Here is a 19,696-nt window from a genome sequence, read left to right on the forward strand (position 1 = left end):
CCCGGAGCGAGGGGAGAGGGCTTCCCGGAGACAAAGGCTCGGGCCGGGGGCCCAGGGCGTGGGCCGGCGTCTCTGGGGTCTTTGTGCCGGCACGTGCATCTCGCGTTTGTGGGTCTTTGTGAGTTTGGGTCCGGGGACGTGAATCTGCCTGCGCCTTTGTGTGTCCGTGCCTTTGCGTGGTTGTTTCGCGCCTGTGTCCATGTATTGTGGGCCCGCGTTTGGTTTGGGTGTTGGTGGGTGCATCGTTGTGTCCGCGTACGTGGTGTGTGCCTGTCGACGTGTCTGGGTTGGGTGTCCGTGGAGTGTGTGCGCGCCGGGAGCCAGACGCCGCCCCGACTCCTCGCTCTCCTGCTGTCCCCAGGGCCCCCGACTTGGCTGCAAACTTTTCTCCCGGTTCCTGGGGCAACAGCCAGCCCCCGTCCTCCTCCCCGCTGCAGCCCTGGCAGGGGGCGCTGGCAGCCCTCCTCTCCTTCACCTCCTAGGGTCCTTAGGGCCGTGAGGGGACGGCATAGGATTGGGGTGGGGATCGGCCTCGTCTGGGGACCGTCCCGGGCCAGGGCTGGGCGGAGCGTGCCGGACACCCTAGCCGAACCGGCTACGGGGAGGGAGGGAGACGTCCGGTCCTGGGCTCCGCCGGGGGCTGGAGAGAGGAGAGGAGAGGACGGCCGGCGTTGCCTGCCCCGCGCTTCTCTGAGAGAGAGTGTGTGACCGAGAGAGACGTGTCTGCTAGGCGGAGAGGCCGGCCCCAGCCCCTGGCTCCGCTTTGAGATCTGCTCTCCGTTTGCCTCCCGCCTCCGGGGTGGGGGGACAAGCCATCTGATCCCATAGGTGAGAGGGCGATAGCTTCTTGGGATCCGGGCCTGCCCGAGGCGCAGGCTCCAGGCCCCCGAGCTGGGCTTCGGGGAGTGGGAACTTTACACATACTGGTGTCGAATGGGACGGCCACTGGCCCACTGTACGGCACTGGACAAGTTGCGCGGCCTCTCTGAGTCACAGTGCCCTGTTAGGGCTGGGGCTGAGAACTCCCTGGTGGCGCAGAGCCTGCGTTCGGGATAACCAGCGCAGCGGGAGCCGGCTGAGAGCAGGGCCCGCCCACACTTGGCCGGGCGAGGTGGTGACTCAGGAACTTCTCGGGTCCCTCCTCTCTTTGCTCTACCCTTCGGATAAGTCCAGACTTGCAGAGCCCAGGTGGCGGGAGCCTGCTGAGTTTTTGATCCTGAGTCGAAAAGATAACCCTGACACCTTCCTCCCTACCCCCACCCCTCCCCAGTCCTTGAGAACTTTGTTGGATGCTGCAGACCTGAAGCAGGAGCACAAGCCACTCACTTGGGAAGGAGGCAACCGTGGGCACTTTCGTTCCCCTCTCTGGGCCTCAGTTTCCCTTCTGGAAAGGGAAGTGTCGACTGCCTCTCTCCTCCCTTCCTGTTCTGGCTGACTGCTGGAGATCCCAGAGCCTGGAAACAACTGATGTTTATGTAACACCTCCCTGCATTCTGACCTGACTGATTCCCAGGCACTACTTTGCTCTTTTGAAGGAGGGGAAGGAAGGTGGCTGTGAAGTTAGGGAGGGACAAGTGAGGTGGGCCTGGAACCCCTGGAAGGGAAGGCTGAGGAAGCCAGGTGAATATACCTGGGAGCCAGGAAGTGTCTCCCACAGAGGGAACAGCGCCTCACTGTGCCTTCTGATAACAGCACAGAGATGGTCAGCCTTTGGGACTGTCCAAGATCTTGGCGGGAGGGAGGGGGAAGTGGAATTCAGCCTGAGGCTAGAAAGGAAGGCAGGCCAAATATGAGGGCCTTGAATGCCAGGTCTAGGAGCTGGGGTTTGAACCTGTAGGCAGTGGAAACCTGTTGGAGGTTTAAGCAAGCACGACAGGGTGAGATTGGTCATTCTAAGAAACCTAGGACTGGTGGTGGTGCTGGAGGCCAAGGGCTCCAGCCTCTTTGAGTGAAAAGACCTGGATTTTACTCCCACTCTTGCTTCCTAGCTCTGTGGCCTGGGGCAAGTAACTTGACCTCTCTGGTTCTTTGTCTCCTCGTCCTTCGAATGAGAATAGCAATTCCTGTCTCACTGATCTGCTGAGTGTTAAATAGGGTAATGAATTACCTGTGCTAATAAAATGAGAAGAGGTGTGCAGACAGCTGTGGGACTGCACTGACAATAGAAGGCGGAGACCATCTCCTGTGGTCCTGAGCCCGATTTCACCACCTGACAAAGCCCTAAGTCCCCTGCAAGCTTGAGCCAATTGTTATCCTCTCCAAGCAGAGGGAAGCTTTCTGTCCAGGACACTTCATTCATACGGTTTATCCCCCTTCACATCTCCCATGCAGGAGAAGAGCTGCACACGGTCAGATTCTGAGACGGCCACAGACTGCAAATTGTGTCGGGACATTGAGGGGGCAGCCCAGGGGCCACAGGAGCCCGGGGAGGGTGACCTTTTGCTGGATGAGGGGCTGGTTACACTGGGAAGGGCTCACAGAGGAGGTGGCTTTTTTTGTTTTCTAAGATTGGCACCTGGGCTAACAACTGTTGCCAATCTTTTTTTTTTTTTTCTGCTTTATCTCCCCAACCCCCCCACACCCCCCCCCCCACCCCGTACATAGTTGTATATCCTATTTGCAGGTCCTTCTAGTTGTGGGATGTGGAATGCCACCTCAACGTGGCCTGACGAGCGGTGCCATGTCCGCGCCCAGGATCCAAACCCTGGGCCGCCGCAGCGGAGCAGCGAACTTAACCATTCGGCCGTGGAGCCGGCCCCAAGGAGGTGGCTTTTGAATCAAATGAGTGAGGGTTTCCATGGTAGGCCGAGAAAAGAAGGGCATCTGTTGTCACCTTCGTCAGAGGGAGCAGCCTGTGCAAAGGCTCTAGGAGCGAGGTGGGGCTCTCTGCTGGCACACTGTCTTCCCGGGATGAGTTCAAACAGGGAGCAGTGGTGGGGTCTGTTGGAATTGCTCTCTGGCGCCCAGCCTGACTGGCAGTAGGAGGCAGGGGGTCAGGAATGAGGCTGTTGCAGGTGTCCAGGCCAGGAGGCCTCCTGAGCCAGCCCTGGGCGGGGTGAGGTGACTGCCTGGCTTGGGAGCAGTGGAGACAATGACTGACCCGCCTGGGGTAGCTGCTGATTCTGGTTCTGTCACAAGCAACACAACTACTTCCACCTGGCTCGGCCTCTGTGACCTTTCTGCTCCCCTTACTAATTCCCCAGGAGAGCCTGGGCAGCACTCATAGCCCGAGGGGGACTCTGGGGTGTGGGTGCACAGGAAGAGAATTCTAGGCCTCAGAGGATGCATTTTGGATTCTTGGTTTTTTTAAAGATTTTGTTTTTCCTTTTTCTCCCAAAGCCCCCCGGTACGTAGTTGTATATTCTTAGTTGTGGGTCCTTCTAGTTGTGGCATGTGGGACAGTGCCTCAGCATGGCCTGATGAGCGGTACCGTGTCCACGCCCAGGATTTGAACTGGCGAAACCCTGGGCCGCCAAAGCAGAGCGCATGAACTTAACCACTCAGCCACGGGGCCGGACCCGCATTTTGGATTCTTTATCCTCTGCCCCTGCCTTGCCTTTCTTGGCCCCTGAAATTAACCATTAGGGGGCAGGAGGCTGCATGCAATGAGCACCAGTGTGTGCCAGGCCAGGCCGAGTCTCCACTTTACCTCGTGTCATCATCCCGGTGACGCACTGGGAGCCGTGCTAGGATTCCCACCACACTACAGAGGCAGGCACTGTGGGGTTGGAGCCCGGTCTGCCTGGCTGCAAAGCCCACTTCCTCTGCCCCACGTTGCCTCCCTTGTGTCCAAACGTGCTGCCTCAGGCCAAAGGGAGCTTGAAAAGCTTCAGGAAGAAGACGCATTGGAAGGAGAAAATGGTATCTGGAGCCTTGCCCATTTCCCTGTGGATCATCCTCCTTGGATGAGGTTGCTGGGCCTCCAGGCCCACCTGTACTGGGGATGATGTCACAGAGGAGGCTAGGTACCAGGTGTCAGAATACCTAGATCCTGAGTCCAGCCCCTGTCCTCACTGGCTGTGTGACTCTGGACAGATCACTGAACCTCTCTGGGTCTCTATGCAGCTGTAAAATAGATACGATGCCATCTGATCTGCTGATCTTATAGGGTGACCAGACAGATAATAGTTGAGGAGGCGCTGGAAAGGTTGAGAATGTCCTTGGTGAGGTGGAGGTATCCTAAATACCTAGTATGTCTTCATATAGTACCTTCTTTGTGCCAGGCCCAGTGCTCGGCTCCAAGGACATTAAAATGAATCGAGCCCCATCCCTGGCCACAGGAGGACAGACAGGTCAACGCAACTACAGTTGAGCACGGTCAGCTCCAGCTGTCATCCACACGTGCCCATTTGTAAGCTGAGGCACAGCAGTAGAAGGAGCACTGGATTTGGAGCTTGGACATCTGGGTTGGAGTCCTGGTTCCTCTACTGCCCAGCTGGTAATGTCAGTCTCCTTGTCTGCAGAGCAGGGATGGTAATCCCCACGGTCAAGGATGGCAGCGAGGTAGAAACAAGATGCTGGCGGAGACGTGGGGGGCGGGCTGACGGGTTTGTACAGAGTGCAGCATTAGCGGTGCTGTTGGGAGGGCCGGCCCTCAAGGCTCCGGGAGTTGGCCCTGAAATTCTTTCTGCCTTATGTTTCTGGAACTGACTCAGTGGTCGAGGGGCAAGACATTAATGGCATTTCCACTTGGGGATTTCCTTGGCGTCAGCTAGAGGGAGCTGATGACGAAGGGGAGCAGGGTGGGGGGCAGCTCCAAATTGAGGGGTAGCCGATGGAGGAAAGGCCTGTCTCGGGTGGATGCCGGGGCCGAGGCTCAGCCCCCTGCCCACCTCGTCCTTGTGCCAGGGGCTCCCTCTCGGAGTTGTGATGAAGCGCTGGGAAGTTCTATGGGCCAGAGATGCTGTGGTGCAGCCCCAGGGGCAGGCAGCTGGGGCCAGGAGGGCCGGAGCTGGGACCCCTGACCCTAGAGAGGTCTCTTCAGACGAGCGGGGAGATTGGGGCCTTGCCAGCAACTCCTGCACAGTGACCGGAGAACCTTAGCACAAGCGGTCACAGGCCTGCCGGGTCCCTGGCACTGCATGGGGTACCTGGGTAGAGAGGAACGTAAAGAAGAACATGGTCATTGCCTTCAGGAAGCGTAATAAATCGTCACCATTGCTGTCTACCATGCACTGAGCACTTAACATGTGGCAGATCCTCAACTGAATGCCACACGTGCTGTCCCTTAATGCCTTCACCAACCCTGTGTTGTCATCCCTGCTCTGGACACTGAGACTTGACAAAGGAGAGAGTGGCCCAAGCCCGGTAGGTACAGGGCTGGCTTCACACCGGGGCTGAGTCCAGCGGTTGGCTTACCTGCCGGGCTCTCCATTCGTCCAGCAGTGTTTGCCGGGCCCGCAGGCCTGGCTGTTGCCCTGAGTTGGGGAGGGATGCGCAGGTGAAGAGGGCAGGGTCACCGCCCCTCGCCGAGTACACTTCAAGTCAGGAAATGGGCAGGTACAGGAGGGCAGAGAATTGACTGCGTTGTTTGGAGGTGTGCCCGTGGTGAGATGTGAGAGGAGGCAGGGAGGGCGGCCCGGGAGCCCGAGGGCACAGATGGGCTTTGTTCTGCTGGCGGGGCCAGGGCAGGCCGGGGGATGCAGGCAGTGCAGGCAGCAGTGTGTGGCATCGGGACCCAGGTCCCAGGTCCTGCTCTGCTGTTTCCTGGCCGTCACGGTCCCTCTCTGGGCCTCCGCCTCCTGTGGTCTCTGAGAGGCCGTCCAGCTCCCCAGCTCTGGAATTCCCTGAGTTGAGAGAAGCGTGAGCAGAGGCTGAGAGTCGTCCAGAGGCCGTCACCTTGGGTTCAGAGCAAGATGGGGGCTCAGCCGGGGCAGGGAGGAAGATGGGGACAACCTGCAGATGCCTCTATGCCAGGGAGAACCCGATTTCTGTAGGTATAAGTAGAAGTCAAGGAGTTTTGTGGCCAAAGCTGTTTTAGGGGCTCTAGCAGGGTCTGGGGTGTCACAATGGGGAGACCTGTAGGGCCACACCGTTTACCGACCTCACAGGCCATCAGCAAACTTTCCTGAGAGTCTCTGTGGGCCCAGCAATGAGTAACTCGAGGCCCCTGCCCGGAGGACCTTACACCCTGTCCCCCGCACCAGCGGCGGGTGCAGTTTCCGGGCCCTCGGCCTCCCTCCCGCCCTGGTGTTCTGCAACCTGGCCAAAAGTGCGTGTCTTATCTGCAGGTCAAGTTTGGAAAAGAAGGAATGTTATCTTGGGCCAAAGATCCCTTTTCTCCCTCGGCCTGCCTTGGTGGCCACCTCTGTGCCTTTCCCTTTCTCCCGTGGGTGGAGCACAGGCCCCAGAGGGAGGCAGAGTTCATACCTTACACAGAGGAGCAAACCGCGGCTCAGAGAAGTCAAGAAAACTGCGAAGGGCACACAGATAGTGCCCTTCCAGATGGTACCCGCCAGACAGTGGCAGACCTGGGGCTGGAGTCCTGGTCTCCTGGGTCCGAGGCAGGTGCTAGTGATCTTGAGCTGAGTTGGTGTCCTGGCCCACCCCCCTACCCCCCCAGCCCAATGCATACCTCACACGGCCTAGCACAGTGCCTTATACTTAGAAGAGATTCAGTAAATGCAGTTGTTTAATTCTGAGATGCTGGAGCTGGATTGTTTAGACTAAGCCCCTTATTATGAAGCAGGAGAAATGTTTAGAGAGGGGAGGGGACATGTCTGAAGTTGTGAACAGGCCACGCAGAGCAGGGACTAAGACTGGGGCTCCTGACTGCCTGCCAGGACTGTCTTGTCACTATGCACGGTTGCCCTGTGGCCTCCCCTCCAGTCCCCCTTCTAGCCTGTGGCCTAGGAGAGACACGCCACCCGCTGACTGTGCCTCTGTGGGTGTCCTGGCGCTGTGACCGCTAGTCCTCGCAGCAGCCCCTTGAGGAAGGGATTGTTGTCTCTGATGTGGAAACAGGCTGAGAGAGAGGAAGTCGCTTCCCAGAGTCTCCCAGGTTAGCAGGTGACTTCTGTTCCCCGGGCTGTAGCTCCTTCAAATCAGAGAATTGATCCCAGAATGACAGTTTTCCTCTCTAGAGCCAACTCCGATCGGTGGGTAGAGGCAGTCTGAGCACCACGTCCAGGAGAGTTCTGAGGTCCCCTGCAGATTGCCCAGGAAGCGGTGCTGCGATTAACTGTGTCTGCAGTGGATATGGGTGAGTTAGATGAAAAGGCACAGTTTTTCCAGTCTGTGGCTTCCACTCCTTGGGGCTTCCTTTCTCTGTGGGAGCGTTCAGCTTCTCAGTCTAATCTTCACAGCTTCCTCTCTGAGGCCGATGGGACCTGCATTACCATCCCAGATTGACAGTTGAAGGAACTGGTCCAGGGAGGTAAAGCGACTTGCCCGGTTCACACTGCAAGTTGGTGTGCAGGGCCTTCTGGCTCTCTGGGGGGGTCTTTCCTCTCCACAGAGCTGAGGCCGGTGGTTTTTGTCAAGAGGAACTCACATGACTCATCCTTCCCCAGATCCAGCAGCCCTGTTGAGAAACCGCATGGTGTGGCCTCCATGGAAAGAACTGCTCTCGGGGAGGCGCGGATAAGAGCCCTGACACATGTGGGACATGTCTGCTGAAGGAGGGAGGAGGAGAGAGCGCAGCAGGGGCAGGCCCACCTGCCCATCGCCACCTCGCCTCTCCCTCAGCTCCCAGGAAGCCAGGGCACCCACACTACGCCTTTCCCGTGTCCCAGGAGCCCTGCTGGGTGCCTGACTTCCACCATTTTGTTTCATCTTCATGATAGTCCTGTGAGGTGGCCGTTACTATCTCCATTTCACAGATGAGGAGACTGAGGTTCAGAGATAGTGACCAGCCCAGACCAGAGAGAGCAGAGATGGCCATGCAGCCATCCTACTAGGAGTCTTGGTTACTCAGAGTGTGTTTTTTATATATATATATATATACATACATGTTTTTTTATATATATATACACATATATGTATAAATATATATATAAATGCATATATATGTACATATATATTTATTTATTTATTTATTTTGGAAAGGAAGATTGGCCCTGAGCTGTCATCCATTGCCAGTCTTCCTCTTTTTGCTTGAGGAAGATTGTCACTGAGCTCACATCTGTGCCAGTCTTCTATTTTATGTGAGATGCCACCACAGCGTGGCTTGACGAGCGGTGCTAGGTCTGCGCCTGGGATCTGAACCCGCGAACCCTGGGCTGCTAAAGCAGAGTGCACAAACCTAACCACCATGCCTTCAGGCCAGCCCCTGTATATATTTTTACTATAAGAGAGGAAAGGAGATTGAGATGTTGAAGTCACTCAAAGTCCTGCCATCTAAAGGAAAACCACTGTTGTCTTGATCTATTTTCTTCTCGGCTTTCCAAAGTTAGGATTTAGGTGGGGTTTTTTTTAAAGCATAGTTATTATTTTCTTAGACATGCATTTTATCCTTATGATAGCTGGCATTGTGGTAGCAGCACCCTCCGTGAGGTTACAGACTCTTCTGAGCGTTACTTTTATGCCCTCAGTAAGGTCCGTAGGAGACTTAAACAGCCGTCCTGACAGATGGGGAAGCCCTGGGCCTGGAGTCTGAGTATCAGCTGCCACCGCCTCACTGGGTATCCGCAGACCAGTCACTGCAGACTCCCTGGGCCACAGATTTGTTGCTAAAGCAAGAGATTGCACACCCTGCTCTGTGGCCCTCACAGCATCACATAAGCAAAGGCCTCTTGTAAACTGTAGAGGGCTGTGCCCCAGCAGGAGTTTCCTTATCTTCCCTCAGTCTCCTGGGAGAGTTCTGCCTTCCCCTTGGCTCCAGAACCTTTTTGCTAAGGGACTTGGAGTAGCAGTGCCAGACGTCAGCATCTCCCGTGACGACTTGACGAGAAGTGCCCCTCCTTATATTACCCCAACGGGGGCATTTCCTCTGAGCAGAGCAGGGCGCTGACTCAAGGACTGCCAGCCCACACCCCCGCTTTGCCCCTCTCTGGGTCCAAAGTTGGGAAGCCTCTAGGGATTCCTCCCTTCTCTTCTCCCAACAGCCTGGGACACCCCTGAGAGGCTCTGGGCTCTGCTGTGACCTCAGGAAAGCCCCAGAGCCGTTGGGTGTTGAAAAGCTTGGCACCCATGTCATCAGTCTTCATGGCAGCCGGAGCCTGGCCCTCGGGCTCTGGACGCTTAGCTCTTCTGTCCCCAGCAACACAGAGAAGGTTGTGCGCCCACTTGAACCCAACTGATTACAAGGTTACAAAGCCCCGAGATCAGTTCCCGCTGTGCCACTTTCCTTTTCTGAGCCTCAGTTCCCTCCACTATAAATGGGTCCTGGAGGACTGAGGGTTGAACGAGAGAACAAGGGTCCAGCTCTAGCAGATAGTCAGGACTGGCTCTGACTGTCACCATCCATGCTTTCCACTGAATGTCCGCGTCTGGCACAGAGCAGGGGCCCGGGGGAGAGGTGTCCGCTGCGCAGGGCTGAGCAAGGACCCCATCCAGGGTGCCCTGGGAGCGTTCATAAGCGCAGGCATCCAGGTGGGTCTCAATCCACGCTTCTGCTCCCCTTACCCAGTCAGGTCCTCATCTGCAGCGGCCCCATGCTGACCCCCTGCATGCGTGCACAGCCCTTCGCAGTGGGCATTGCACTTCAGAGAGAGCTGGGTCAACTTCTGTGAGGGGGCAGGGCAGGATGACTGCCTCATGGTACAGGGGATAAGGCTGAGGCCTGGGGGGCGGCCAGAGGCCCTCTGGAAGGGCAGCATTTGGGCCATGTTGGGGCTGCCAGTTACATAAGCGGGAGCTCAGGAGGGGTCATTTGGCATTTAATAAGCACATTGTATAATCACCTTTGGGGACCAATGGGTAGTCTAGGGGCCTTTTGTGTGTGTGTGTGGTGTTTGTGTAAACCCCAGGAAGGACGGGTATGAGCAGATCAGCTTAGCAGGGGGGGTGCAGCCGAGCGGTAATGAACCCCTGTGGTGAGGGCCCCCCCCTCCCCAGGGACAAAGGCGCCTGAAGCAACTTAATATTTTCCTTTTTGTTCCAGACATTGGAACACTCTGTCCTGCCTCATTTGGGACCAAGCCCAGGATGCACCTGGGCCGGGTTTAATCCTCAAATTGGACTCTACAAAAGAAAGGGGCGGGAGGGGAGGGGCCCCACTTCTCCCTGCCCCTGCACAGGGCTGAGTGCGGATCAAGTGGCTGCCCCTTTCAAGTGTTCATGGAGGACTAGTAAAGCTATCCTGCCGCTCCCTCGCCACTCACCCTCAGTCCAGAAGGTGAGCAGGTCCCAGGTCCGCCCCTCCCAGAAGGCCGGTGGGAGGGACAGGTCCGGGGAAGACTGCAGAGGTGCAGAGGGGGCCACCCCAGATGAAAAGTCCTGCTGGGGTGAGGCTCAGGGCTGCTGTCCCCCGGAATGAGTGGCCGCTGTGTGATGGGAGGGGTAACCACAAACTGCAGTTAGAAGCTCTCTGTGCTCGTCCCTCATCCTCCTGGGAGCACCACTGAGCACCACTGTCCCAAGAAACACAGTGGGCGTGAGCTCGGGCCTTGGGTCAGACACGTGTGCGTGAGTATGAGGACTGAAGGTGGTGAGGTACATGTACCGCCTGGCATCGGTGGCAGCTGCTGTTATAGTTGTACAGGGAGGGAAACTGAGGCCAGGGTCATAGGATGTGTCAGCGGGGAAAACCCACTGGGGACCCTGTCTCTGCCGGCCACCCTGCCAGGACTGCTGGAGGCAGCAGGTGAAAATGGAGGAATTGGAATTGAGCAGGCCTGGGTTCTGATCCTGCCTTGCTTTTTACTAGTTTGCAGTAAGACCTTTTTCTTCTCTGAGCCCCATTTCTTCATCTGTATATTGGGGAGACCAGCCCAGCTGCCTGCGTGGGTTAAAGGAAGGGCCCAAGAGAGGAAATGGCTGTATCAGCTGGGGGTGAGGCAGGGCAGGGGGAAAGGGGCTTGGGACGGGTGTCCCCAGAGCCCTTCTTGAGGTCTAGACGCTGGGTCCCCAATTGGAATGAAGGGGGGTCCTGCCTCGAGGACAGGCCAGGTGAGGGGGCTTAGGACTGTGGGGATAGTCATTGCAGCCCCCCTTGCAGGGAGAGGCCTCGGTCTGGGAGGCTGGAGCGTGGGTCTCAGGCATGGCTCCTCCACCGCTGAACCACGATAGGGAGCCATGCTTCCTCTGTATGCCATGAGGTTCTGCTCCCACTATGTGTGGCCGTGCGTGACTCCTGAACCTCTCTAAGTCTCAGTTCCCTCTTCGAGAAGCAGTGACAGAAACTGCTGCCTTGCAGTTTTTGTGGTTGTGGGGGTTAAGCGAGACCGGGCTGTGAGGCAGCTGGCTCAGCACCCAGCACCTAGCACCTAGCACCTGTCAGCAGAGGTGAATGGAACCCCCTAACCCCAAGCCCTAGGCTGTGAGCCCGTCCCCAGTAGGAGATGGGTCGAGACTAGCCCATGGACCTAGACAGTTGGAGCTGGAGCAGCCAGCTGAAGACCTGTCTAGTCCAGTGGGTTTCCAACTGGGTTCTTTAACATCCTCCAGCACGGATGGTGAGCGGGCATGGAAGGCTCCAGGCCCCCACCCTCGCTTCAGCCAGAACAGCCCCCTTTCATCTGCTAATCTTACTTAAGAAAGGGTTCTGCTGTTTCCAGTTTAAAATCGACCAATCTGGCCTAACCCTCTTTACCATACAGATGGGGAGACTGAGGCCACAGAGGAACGGGGACTAGAAATTATATGAGGAGGGGTATCCAGGGAAAGCATCCCAGGGGACTGAGGGGCTGGCGGCAACCTTCAGCTGTGCCTAGACACATCGGCTGGTGTCTTAGGGGGTGGGGTTCAAACCATGTGGTCTGGGGAGCCTGCTGTGGCCCCTCACCTATGGCTCTCTTTCTAGCCCCCACCATGCCGTGGCCCCTGCTGCTGCCCCCGCTGCTGTTGCTGGCCGCAAGCGGGGCCCAGACGACCCGGCCATGCTCCCCCGGGTGCCAGTGTGAGGTGGAGACCTTTGGCCTCTTCGACAGCTTCAGCCTGACGCGAGTGGACTGCAGTGGCCTGGGCCCCCACATCATGCCCGTGCCCATCCCTCTGGACACAACCCACCTGGACCTGTCCTCCAACCGGCTGGAGACGGTGAACGAGTCGGTGTTGGCAGGGCCAGGCTACACCACACTGGCTGGCCTGGATCTCAGCCACAACCTCCTCACCAGCATCTTGCCCACTGCCTTCTCCCGCCTTCGCTACCTGGAGTCCCTCGACCTCAGCCACAATGGCCTGGCAGCCCTGCCGGCCGACAGCTTCACCAGCTCACCCCTGAGTGACGTGAACCTTAGCCACAACCGGCTCCAGGAGGTCTCAGTGTCCGCCTTCACCACCCACAGCCAGGGCAGGGTGCTGCACGTGGACCTCTCCCACAACCTCATCCACCGCCTCCTGCCCCATCCCGCAGGGGCCAGCCTGCCCACACCCGCCATTCAGAGCCTGAACCTGGCGTGGAACCAGCTCCGCGCCGTGCCCGACCTCCACGACTTGCCCCTGCGCTACCTGAGCCTGGACGGGAACCCACTGGCTGCCATCGGCCCAGGTGCCTTCACGGGGCTGGTGGGCCTGACACACCTGTCGCTGGGCAGCCTGCAGGGTGTCCCCCAGCTGGCACCCTATGGCTTCCGTGAGCTGCAGGGCCTGCAGGTCCTGGACCTGTCGGGCAACCCCAAGCTCAAGTGGGCAGGAGCCGAGATGTTCTCTGGCCTGGACTCCCTGCAGGAGCTGGACCTGTCGGGCACCGCACTGGTACCCCTTCCCGAGATGCTGCTGCTCCACCTCCCGGCGCTGCAGAGTGTCAGCGTGGGCCAGGGTGTGCGTTGCCGGCGCCTGGTGCGGGAGGGCGCCTACCCCCGGCAGCCTGGCTCCAGTCCCAAGGTGGCCCTGCACTGCGTAGAAGCCCAGGAATTGGCTGCCAGGGGCCCCGACACCTTGTGACAAATGGTGTGGCCTGGGGCCACACAACAGACTGCTGCCCTGGGCTCACTCAGGTCCCAGGTAATTCATATTTTAACGTGCCAATGCCAGTGGGGACTCTGCAGGCTTCTGTGGCAGCATCATTGAAAGAAAGGCTTTGGACCTGGACCAACACCCAGGAGCAAAGTCTTGCCCCTTTGTCTGTGTTGCCCCCCAAACCATTAGCAGAGGGTCTTCCATGCCAAACCACACAGCAGTCCCCTGCTGTCCTTCCCCACTTGTCCCCAAAGTGCCTTCCCTCAGGCCTGGGCCAACCTGACCCGTGACAGGAAAGGGTGGGAGGGAGATCCCACTGCGGGGCAGAGGTCAGGTCCATGGCTGAGCGCCCCTGGGCCCATGGTCTAGTCACTCAGGGGCATGGGTTTCTTTTATGACAAAGCCCCCTCTGCTCTGGGCACATGAGGCCCACTTCATCCTTTTCTTTTCCCCTAGAACCCTGGGTAGAACTTTGGTTGTAGAAAAGGCTGGAGAAAAAACCAAGTCCACCTCCTCATGTGACAGATGGGGAAACTGAGGCCTAGAGAAGGAAAAATGCAGATCTGAGGTACCACATCAGCAGAGGCAGCACTAGACCCAGCGTCCTGCCTCCCAGCCGGCCCCTCTACACTTTTCTGACTTCTCCAAATCATGCCCTCCCCTCCCCTTCCTGGGCTCCCCCTTGCTGCCAAGACCCACCTCCTGCTGTTTGTGACCTGTCCCTGTCATCCTCAGGACAGGCAAGGGCCTTGGACTCTGGGCCCTGTGACCGGCTGTGTGGCACAAGCTAAGTCAGTTCACTTCTCAGGGTCTCTGGAAGCTTCAGGCATGCCAGGCTCAGCCCTGCCAGTTTCCCACTCTGGGGTGGGGTCCCCCAGCATCAAGACTGGAAATGCGCCCACTGACCCCTGAAGTGCATGCTCCCCAAGGAGTTGCTGCAGTCCTGGAGCCCCACCTGGCCCTGAGCTCCGGGGGGCCTCCTGGATTCAGCCCCCACTGGCCCTGAGCCCAACAGTCCCTGAGTCCATCTCACCCTACTGAGGAGGCAGGGAGGCCCCACTTGTCTATGCGCCCTGCCCCAGGGTGGCATCTCAGCTTCCCAGCCCTGGGCTCTTTCCTTAGGGTTCCTTTTATAAAAGTTGTTGCCTTTTTAATGGACTGTCACTTTCAACCACGCCACCCCCCACCCCTGCTGGCAGGGGATGGAAACGTGTCATTTGTAAAAGAAGAAAAAGTTGCATTTGTTCACTTTTGTAATACTGTGTCCTGGGGATGTGCTGGGAGGAGGTGTTGGATGGAAGCCAGCCACCACTGGCCATGTGGGCATCAGGGGGCGGGGCCCACAGAGACGCCCACAGAACAATGAGGGCTCTGTCCTCCCCCACCAGCCCCACCCAGCACCTACTGGTCCTTGGTTTAATAAACACTATAAAGAGCCCCTCTTTCCATCGGTCGGCCAGTGTCCACTGACATTCCCTGGGCTGGGCCCTGAGGCCACAAGGATGAATCGGGACCAGCTCTGCCCTGGGCAGCTTGTTCTCCCTGAAAAGCCCGATGACCTCCCAGGATTTGGGGACTGAGGTGACATGAGGGAGGGAGTTGCTCCAGGGTGGGTGGGACCTCTCGCAGCAGCTTGCGCCCTGTCCACCTTCTGGATCCCCCAACTCCATGAACTCGGCAGGCCCCTGCACACTTCTGCCTTTGCTCAGGCTGTGGCTCTGGCATCTTGCCCTTGCCCCCACCCCTGCTTCTAAACTCCCTCCCACCCTAACGGACCCAGTTCCTGCCTCCCCTCGGGAGCTTTCCTTGAGGTCCCTCTCCTCTGAGCTCCAACAGTGCTTTCTTCCCTCTTGGCATTTGGACCACTGTGGTACCCTAACTCCTGTTTGCACACTCCCAGTGACAGGGAGCTCATTTCCAGCTCACCCCACTGGCTCTGCTGTCTAAGTTCTTCCTTCTAATTGGCCGATTTCTGCAGGAATACCCATCACCATCTTCACCAACAATGACAAGTTTTCCTGATATCTTCTCTGCCCTAAGGGGACTCACATTCCTGGGGTGGGGGGGGGGGGCCAGGGGGAGGAAGGACACAGGACAGCTGACTAAGAGCAGCACAGGTGGCTGTGAGTGCCCTATACTAGGGTTAGGAAGGCTTCCTGGAGGAGGCTCATCCACACAGCCAAGGACAGCGGGGGCTCACACTTGGGAGGGGTCATAGGTAAGCAATAGTACAGAATGCAGAACATTCAGGCCACAGGTATGGGTGGGGAGCTTGCCCATCTTGTTACTCAGGCTCCCCCGCAGGACCTGGGCCCCCTGAGCCTGAGGCTGCCCACCACAGTCAACACGGGAAGGGGCTGAGGCCTGGTAGGGGGCTGTCAGGGTGAGACCCCAGCCCCCACAGTCCTGGAATTAGTTCCTCACCCCTCCTCCATTCCCTGCAACGAGAGATGCTTCAAATGTTGGGTTAGGAGAGGGATCTCGGGGTCTTTCACCCAGTGGGGCTAGGCCCTCCCAAAGCCCCCTTGAAGGAGTCCTCCTTGGGGGTGGGCCATGGGACATGCGGCTCTTAAAGTCAGGGAGAAAGTCAGGGAGAAAGCGAGGCTAAAGGTAGGGGAGGGCAGGCCGGGCGCTCACAGTGAGCTCGGGGCAGGTCGCCTCCGCCCTGAGCAGCAGCTGCACGTCCGCAAAACGGGGCGGGGGGCGAAGCTCCAGTGGGAGGATGGGCCGACACTGTCACCCCCGCGGGGTCCTTCTTCCTGGTGGGGGCATGACCCCGCACACCCCGCAGCCCTGGCTCCCCACATGCCTTAGGGATAGCAGGAGCCCCGCGGGGCAGCGCCCGACCGGGTGTCCACGCGGCCCCTCCAGAGGCTCCCGGCCCGCAGCGCCACCTCGTGGTCGCGCATGGCCAGACACGCCAGGTCGGAGGGGTCAGCGAGCAAGGCCCAGAGCGGCGGGAGGCGCAAGCGGACCTGCGCGGTTTGCACGGCCCGACTGTCTTTCCCCATCCCGACCGCCTTCATTCTGCTGCGCTCCACCCTCCCGAAACCCTGGAGCCAAGAGTGAGGCATTAAAACCTTACAGAATTATAGAGATTTCGTTTTGGTGTTCACAGAAGAGGGTTAAAATCCTGGGTCCATCACAAACTAGCTGTGTGACTTTGGCCAAGTCACTTTACCTCTCTGAGGCTGGAAAATGGGGATGGAAATATCTCCCCCCATGGGATTATAGGAAGAATAATGGAAGTAACATTTGTCAAGAATGAAGTACAGTACCGGGCACAAAATACTCCCTCCACAAATGCTTGTTGCCTCCCTCACGCCACCATAGAATAATGAAACACAGAACCACGTAGTCTTAGACTCCTATTTTGATAACTGACTCAGAACTGAAGAATTTCCTAAAGGTTGAGGATTGTAGAATTGCGAATGCTGCAAGCAGAGGGTCTTCGCTCTGCGTGCCCACAGTGGAATAGGCCTTGCCCTCGCCCTTCAGCTGAGTTTCAGAGACGGGAAACAGCTGAGGCAGTTTGCCCTCATGGCCAGGCTGGGTCACAAACATTTCCTTGCATTTCATTAATACAGTTGCCATTTACAGGGCACGTGTTCTTGGACTTGGTGTGTGTGCTGTCATTTCCTCAGGGATAGTTGTCACCATCCAGATGAGGGGGACCAGCCTGGGCCTGGCTTCATCTGGGATTCCATTTATTTTTCTGTTGAAAATAAATTGGGGAAGTTACGCAGCTCTAAATACCTGCAATCAGACCATTGATTCTAAATCCTACAACATGAAAAGCCAAAGATCCAAGTCCCTCCCCTCCTGGCCCCGTTTCACAGATGGGGAGACTGAGGCCCAGAGAGGAGCAGCCCAAAGTCACATGGCAGGTGGCCGAGTCTGTGCTTCAGAACTGGCTACAGAATTTGTGGGACCCAGAGTCAAATGAAAATGTGGGGCCTCTTGTTCAGAAGTGTTAAGAATTTCAAGATGGTGAGAGCAGAGCGTTAAACCAAGCACAAGGCGCTTCTAAGGTCCGGCTGCCCATGAGGCCAGCCTGCCGCGCTTTGATCATATCATCTACAGAGAAGCAAGGGACACACGCCCGGTGGTGGTCAGGACGGCAGAGCAGAGTCTGCGTGGATGTATGTGTAACCCAATCTGTCTGTAACTCAGAGCTAATTAAACTCTTTCTAAACCCAGGAATTTCCCTCCATAGCTGTTGTGACACCACTCAAATTGTCATAGCCAAAGCGGTTTCAGAGAGAGAGGACAGACAGAGATGTATATACTAGCACCCACCAACTGCCTCCAAACCAGCTCAGAGGATGTTTCCCTGGACAAGACTGCCAGGCATGGGGCAGGTGGGGCAGAGGCCGACTCTGTGCTCAGACTTCATGTCCACCAAGACAGGAGAGGTCATCAGAGGCTAATAGAGCCTTGCCCATCAATGTTCAATGTTCCCTGTTGGCTTATGTTCACCAGGGATCAAATGTCCATTAATACCTAATATTTACCGATACCTAATATCCATCAGTGACGGCCCTCACCAGTGGCTGATGTCCACAAAGGGAAGATGTCCAGTGGTGGCAATGTCCACTACTGCTGAACACACACCAATGCCCAGTGTCCGCAGGTAGCTAATTGCAATCATAATTGCCCTGCGCATCGACCCCTAATGTCAGTCTGCATCTCAACATCTGGCAACAGCAAACAGCCATCCAGTTAAGTCACATGCCCTGTGTTTATTCTTCCCTTGTATTTATTTAAGTACCAGTGGTTGTGTTTATGGGGATTATTGTGTTTGTTGAGCTAGGCGGGAAATTCTTCCTGTGTTTACTGTTTAATTCCAAAAGCTATTTATTATTTTGTTTTGCATACCTGTTAGTCAAAATATTCTGAATTAGGAGCACAAACACATATTTATGTTTCTTGAAATATACGCATATGTCTAGGTACCATGTATACATAATGATTACACACATGACACAGCAAGACAGAGAAAAAGAGAAACTGGTTTGAGGACAGAAGTGTCAAGCTAGGAAAAATTTTCTAATTGGTTGATTCTTAGAAGTAGCAACTTTTCCAAATCTGAGTGATGGTTCAAGGCATCAGCCCCCCTGCTCAGGCAAAGAGGGACAAAGAGCCCTACTGTGGGCTGCAAAAAGCCAGGTTCCTTAATAAGGTGGAGGCACTGACATGAGCGCTTCCTTACAGCAACATAACCAGAGGTTCAGGCACAGGCTCAGAGGGAGAGCGCCTGGGCTCGGAGCCCGGCTCTGCTGCCGAGTGGCCTGGGCTAAGCCACTCCACCTCTCTGTGCCTCAGTTTCCACATCCATAAAAGGGAGATAGTAGCTACCTCATGGGGTTGCCGTGGGGAATGAGTAAGTCAATGTACATAAAATACTTAGAATAGTTCATAGCACATAATAAGTGCCATTTAATAAATAATATGAAATACGGTGACCCTCCACATCCATGGGTTCCACACCTGCAGATTCAATCAGCCACAGATGGAAAGGCCTGCAATGGTTGCATCTGTACTGAACACGTGCAGACTTTTTCTTCTTGTCATTATTCCCTGAACAATACAGTATAATAACTCTTTACATAGCATTTACATTGTATTAGGTATTATAAGTAATCTAGAGATGACAAAGTATACAGGAGGATGTGTGTAGGTCATATGCAAATACTCCACCGTTTTATACAAGGGAGTTGAGCATCTGTGGTTTTGCTATCTGTCGCGGGGAGGGGGGTGGTCCTGGAACAAATCCCCCACAGACACTGTGGGACAACTGTACTATGTTTTTGGAAAATTCTTTATTTTGTCAAACTTAGAAGCATGCTATGACTCAAAATATTCTCCGGCAGGGTTCTTCCGTGGCCATCGGCTCTCAGCAGTTGCCCTCATAGAAGCTGTTATGTTTAGGAATTTGAGAAGAGGCTCTACCCACCGCACCAGTACATCGAGACCGCCTCACCACGAGCTTCCTTCTGACCCAGCACTCGTACGGACACAGGGCTGAGGAGACATCGCCATGACCCTCCTCCCCAGGCCCGGAAGTCACGGAGGGAATGGCCCACCTGCTGTGATTTGAGAGCAGGGAGAATCTTCCACTCTCCTCGCTCTCCTGACAGCCTCACTGTCTGAGATTCCACCATTGCTCGCTGGCTTAAGCCATGATTGTTGTCTGGTGTCCTTGCTAGATAGGCAGGGGCCCAGGACAGCAAGAGTGCGATTGGGGGACGGAGGCCAGGGCATTCACTAAGTAATGAGGAGTGAGGGGTACCCGACCACTTCCCAAATGCGATCCACCCTAAGCATGATTTCAAGGCGGCACATGGCAGTTGCTAGGGCTGTGACGCTAGAGGCAGGACGGGAGACTGACAGAGAAGGTGGCTCACAGATGAGGTCTTTACACGTGCTGCCATCTCTACCAACCAATGTGATGCCCCGTCATACTGAGGCCCCATGACCCACACCTCTTAGTATTATCACCCTCTGTAGAACCTTCCTCTTGGATCCGGGCAGGGCCCGGGATTTGTTTTAGCCACAGAATACAACAGACGTGGCTCTGGGCCAGTTCCAGACCGAGTCCTAGAACGGCCTGGTGGCTTTCACTTTGCAATCTTGGGAGTCAGGAGCTTCCTTTTACGGAGTCCGGTGAGACCACGCGGAGAAGCCCTAAGGCTAT

The 19,696-nt window shown here is 56.4% G+C and overlaps 1 protein-coding gene across 6 annotated transcripts; it reads left to right on the forward strand.

Annotated features, from left to right (window-relative positions):
• The first annotated feature begins 59 nt into the window (after positions 1 to 59).
• Positions 60 to 14,244, forward strand: TSKU (tsukushi, small leucine rich proteoglycan). 6 transcript variants are annotated; one of them, XM_046685959.1, is made up of 3 exons: positions 3,419 to 7,000; positions 7,083 to 7,201; positions 11,903 to 14,244. In XM_046685959.1, the coding sequence occupies exons 2-3, from the start codon at positions 7,198 to 7,200 to the stop codon at positions 12,982 to 12,984; spliced, it is 1,086 nt and encodes a 361-aa protein (XP_046541915.1). In that variant the 5' UTR covers positions 3,419 to 7,000; positions 7,083 to 7,197; the 3' UTR covers positions 12,985 to 14,244. The 6 variants fall into 6 exon arrangements, with proteins under 6 accessions (XP_046541919.1, XP_046541914.1, XP_046541915.1 ...); XM_046685960.1 differs by having other exon boundaries at positions 3,419 to 5,307; XM_046685961.1 differs by having other exon boundaries at positions 3,419 to 4,438.
• Positions 14,245 to 19,696: the final 5,452 nt, after the last annotated feature.

This window comes from Equus quagga, chromosome 14, assembly GCF_021613505.1.
Source record: "Equus quagga isolate Etosha38 chromosome 14, UCLA_HA_Equagga_1.0, whole genome shotgun sequence".
Lineage (NCBI taxonomy): Eukaryota > Metazoa > Chordata > Mammalia > Perissodactyla > Equidae > Equus > Equus quagga.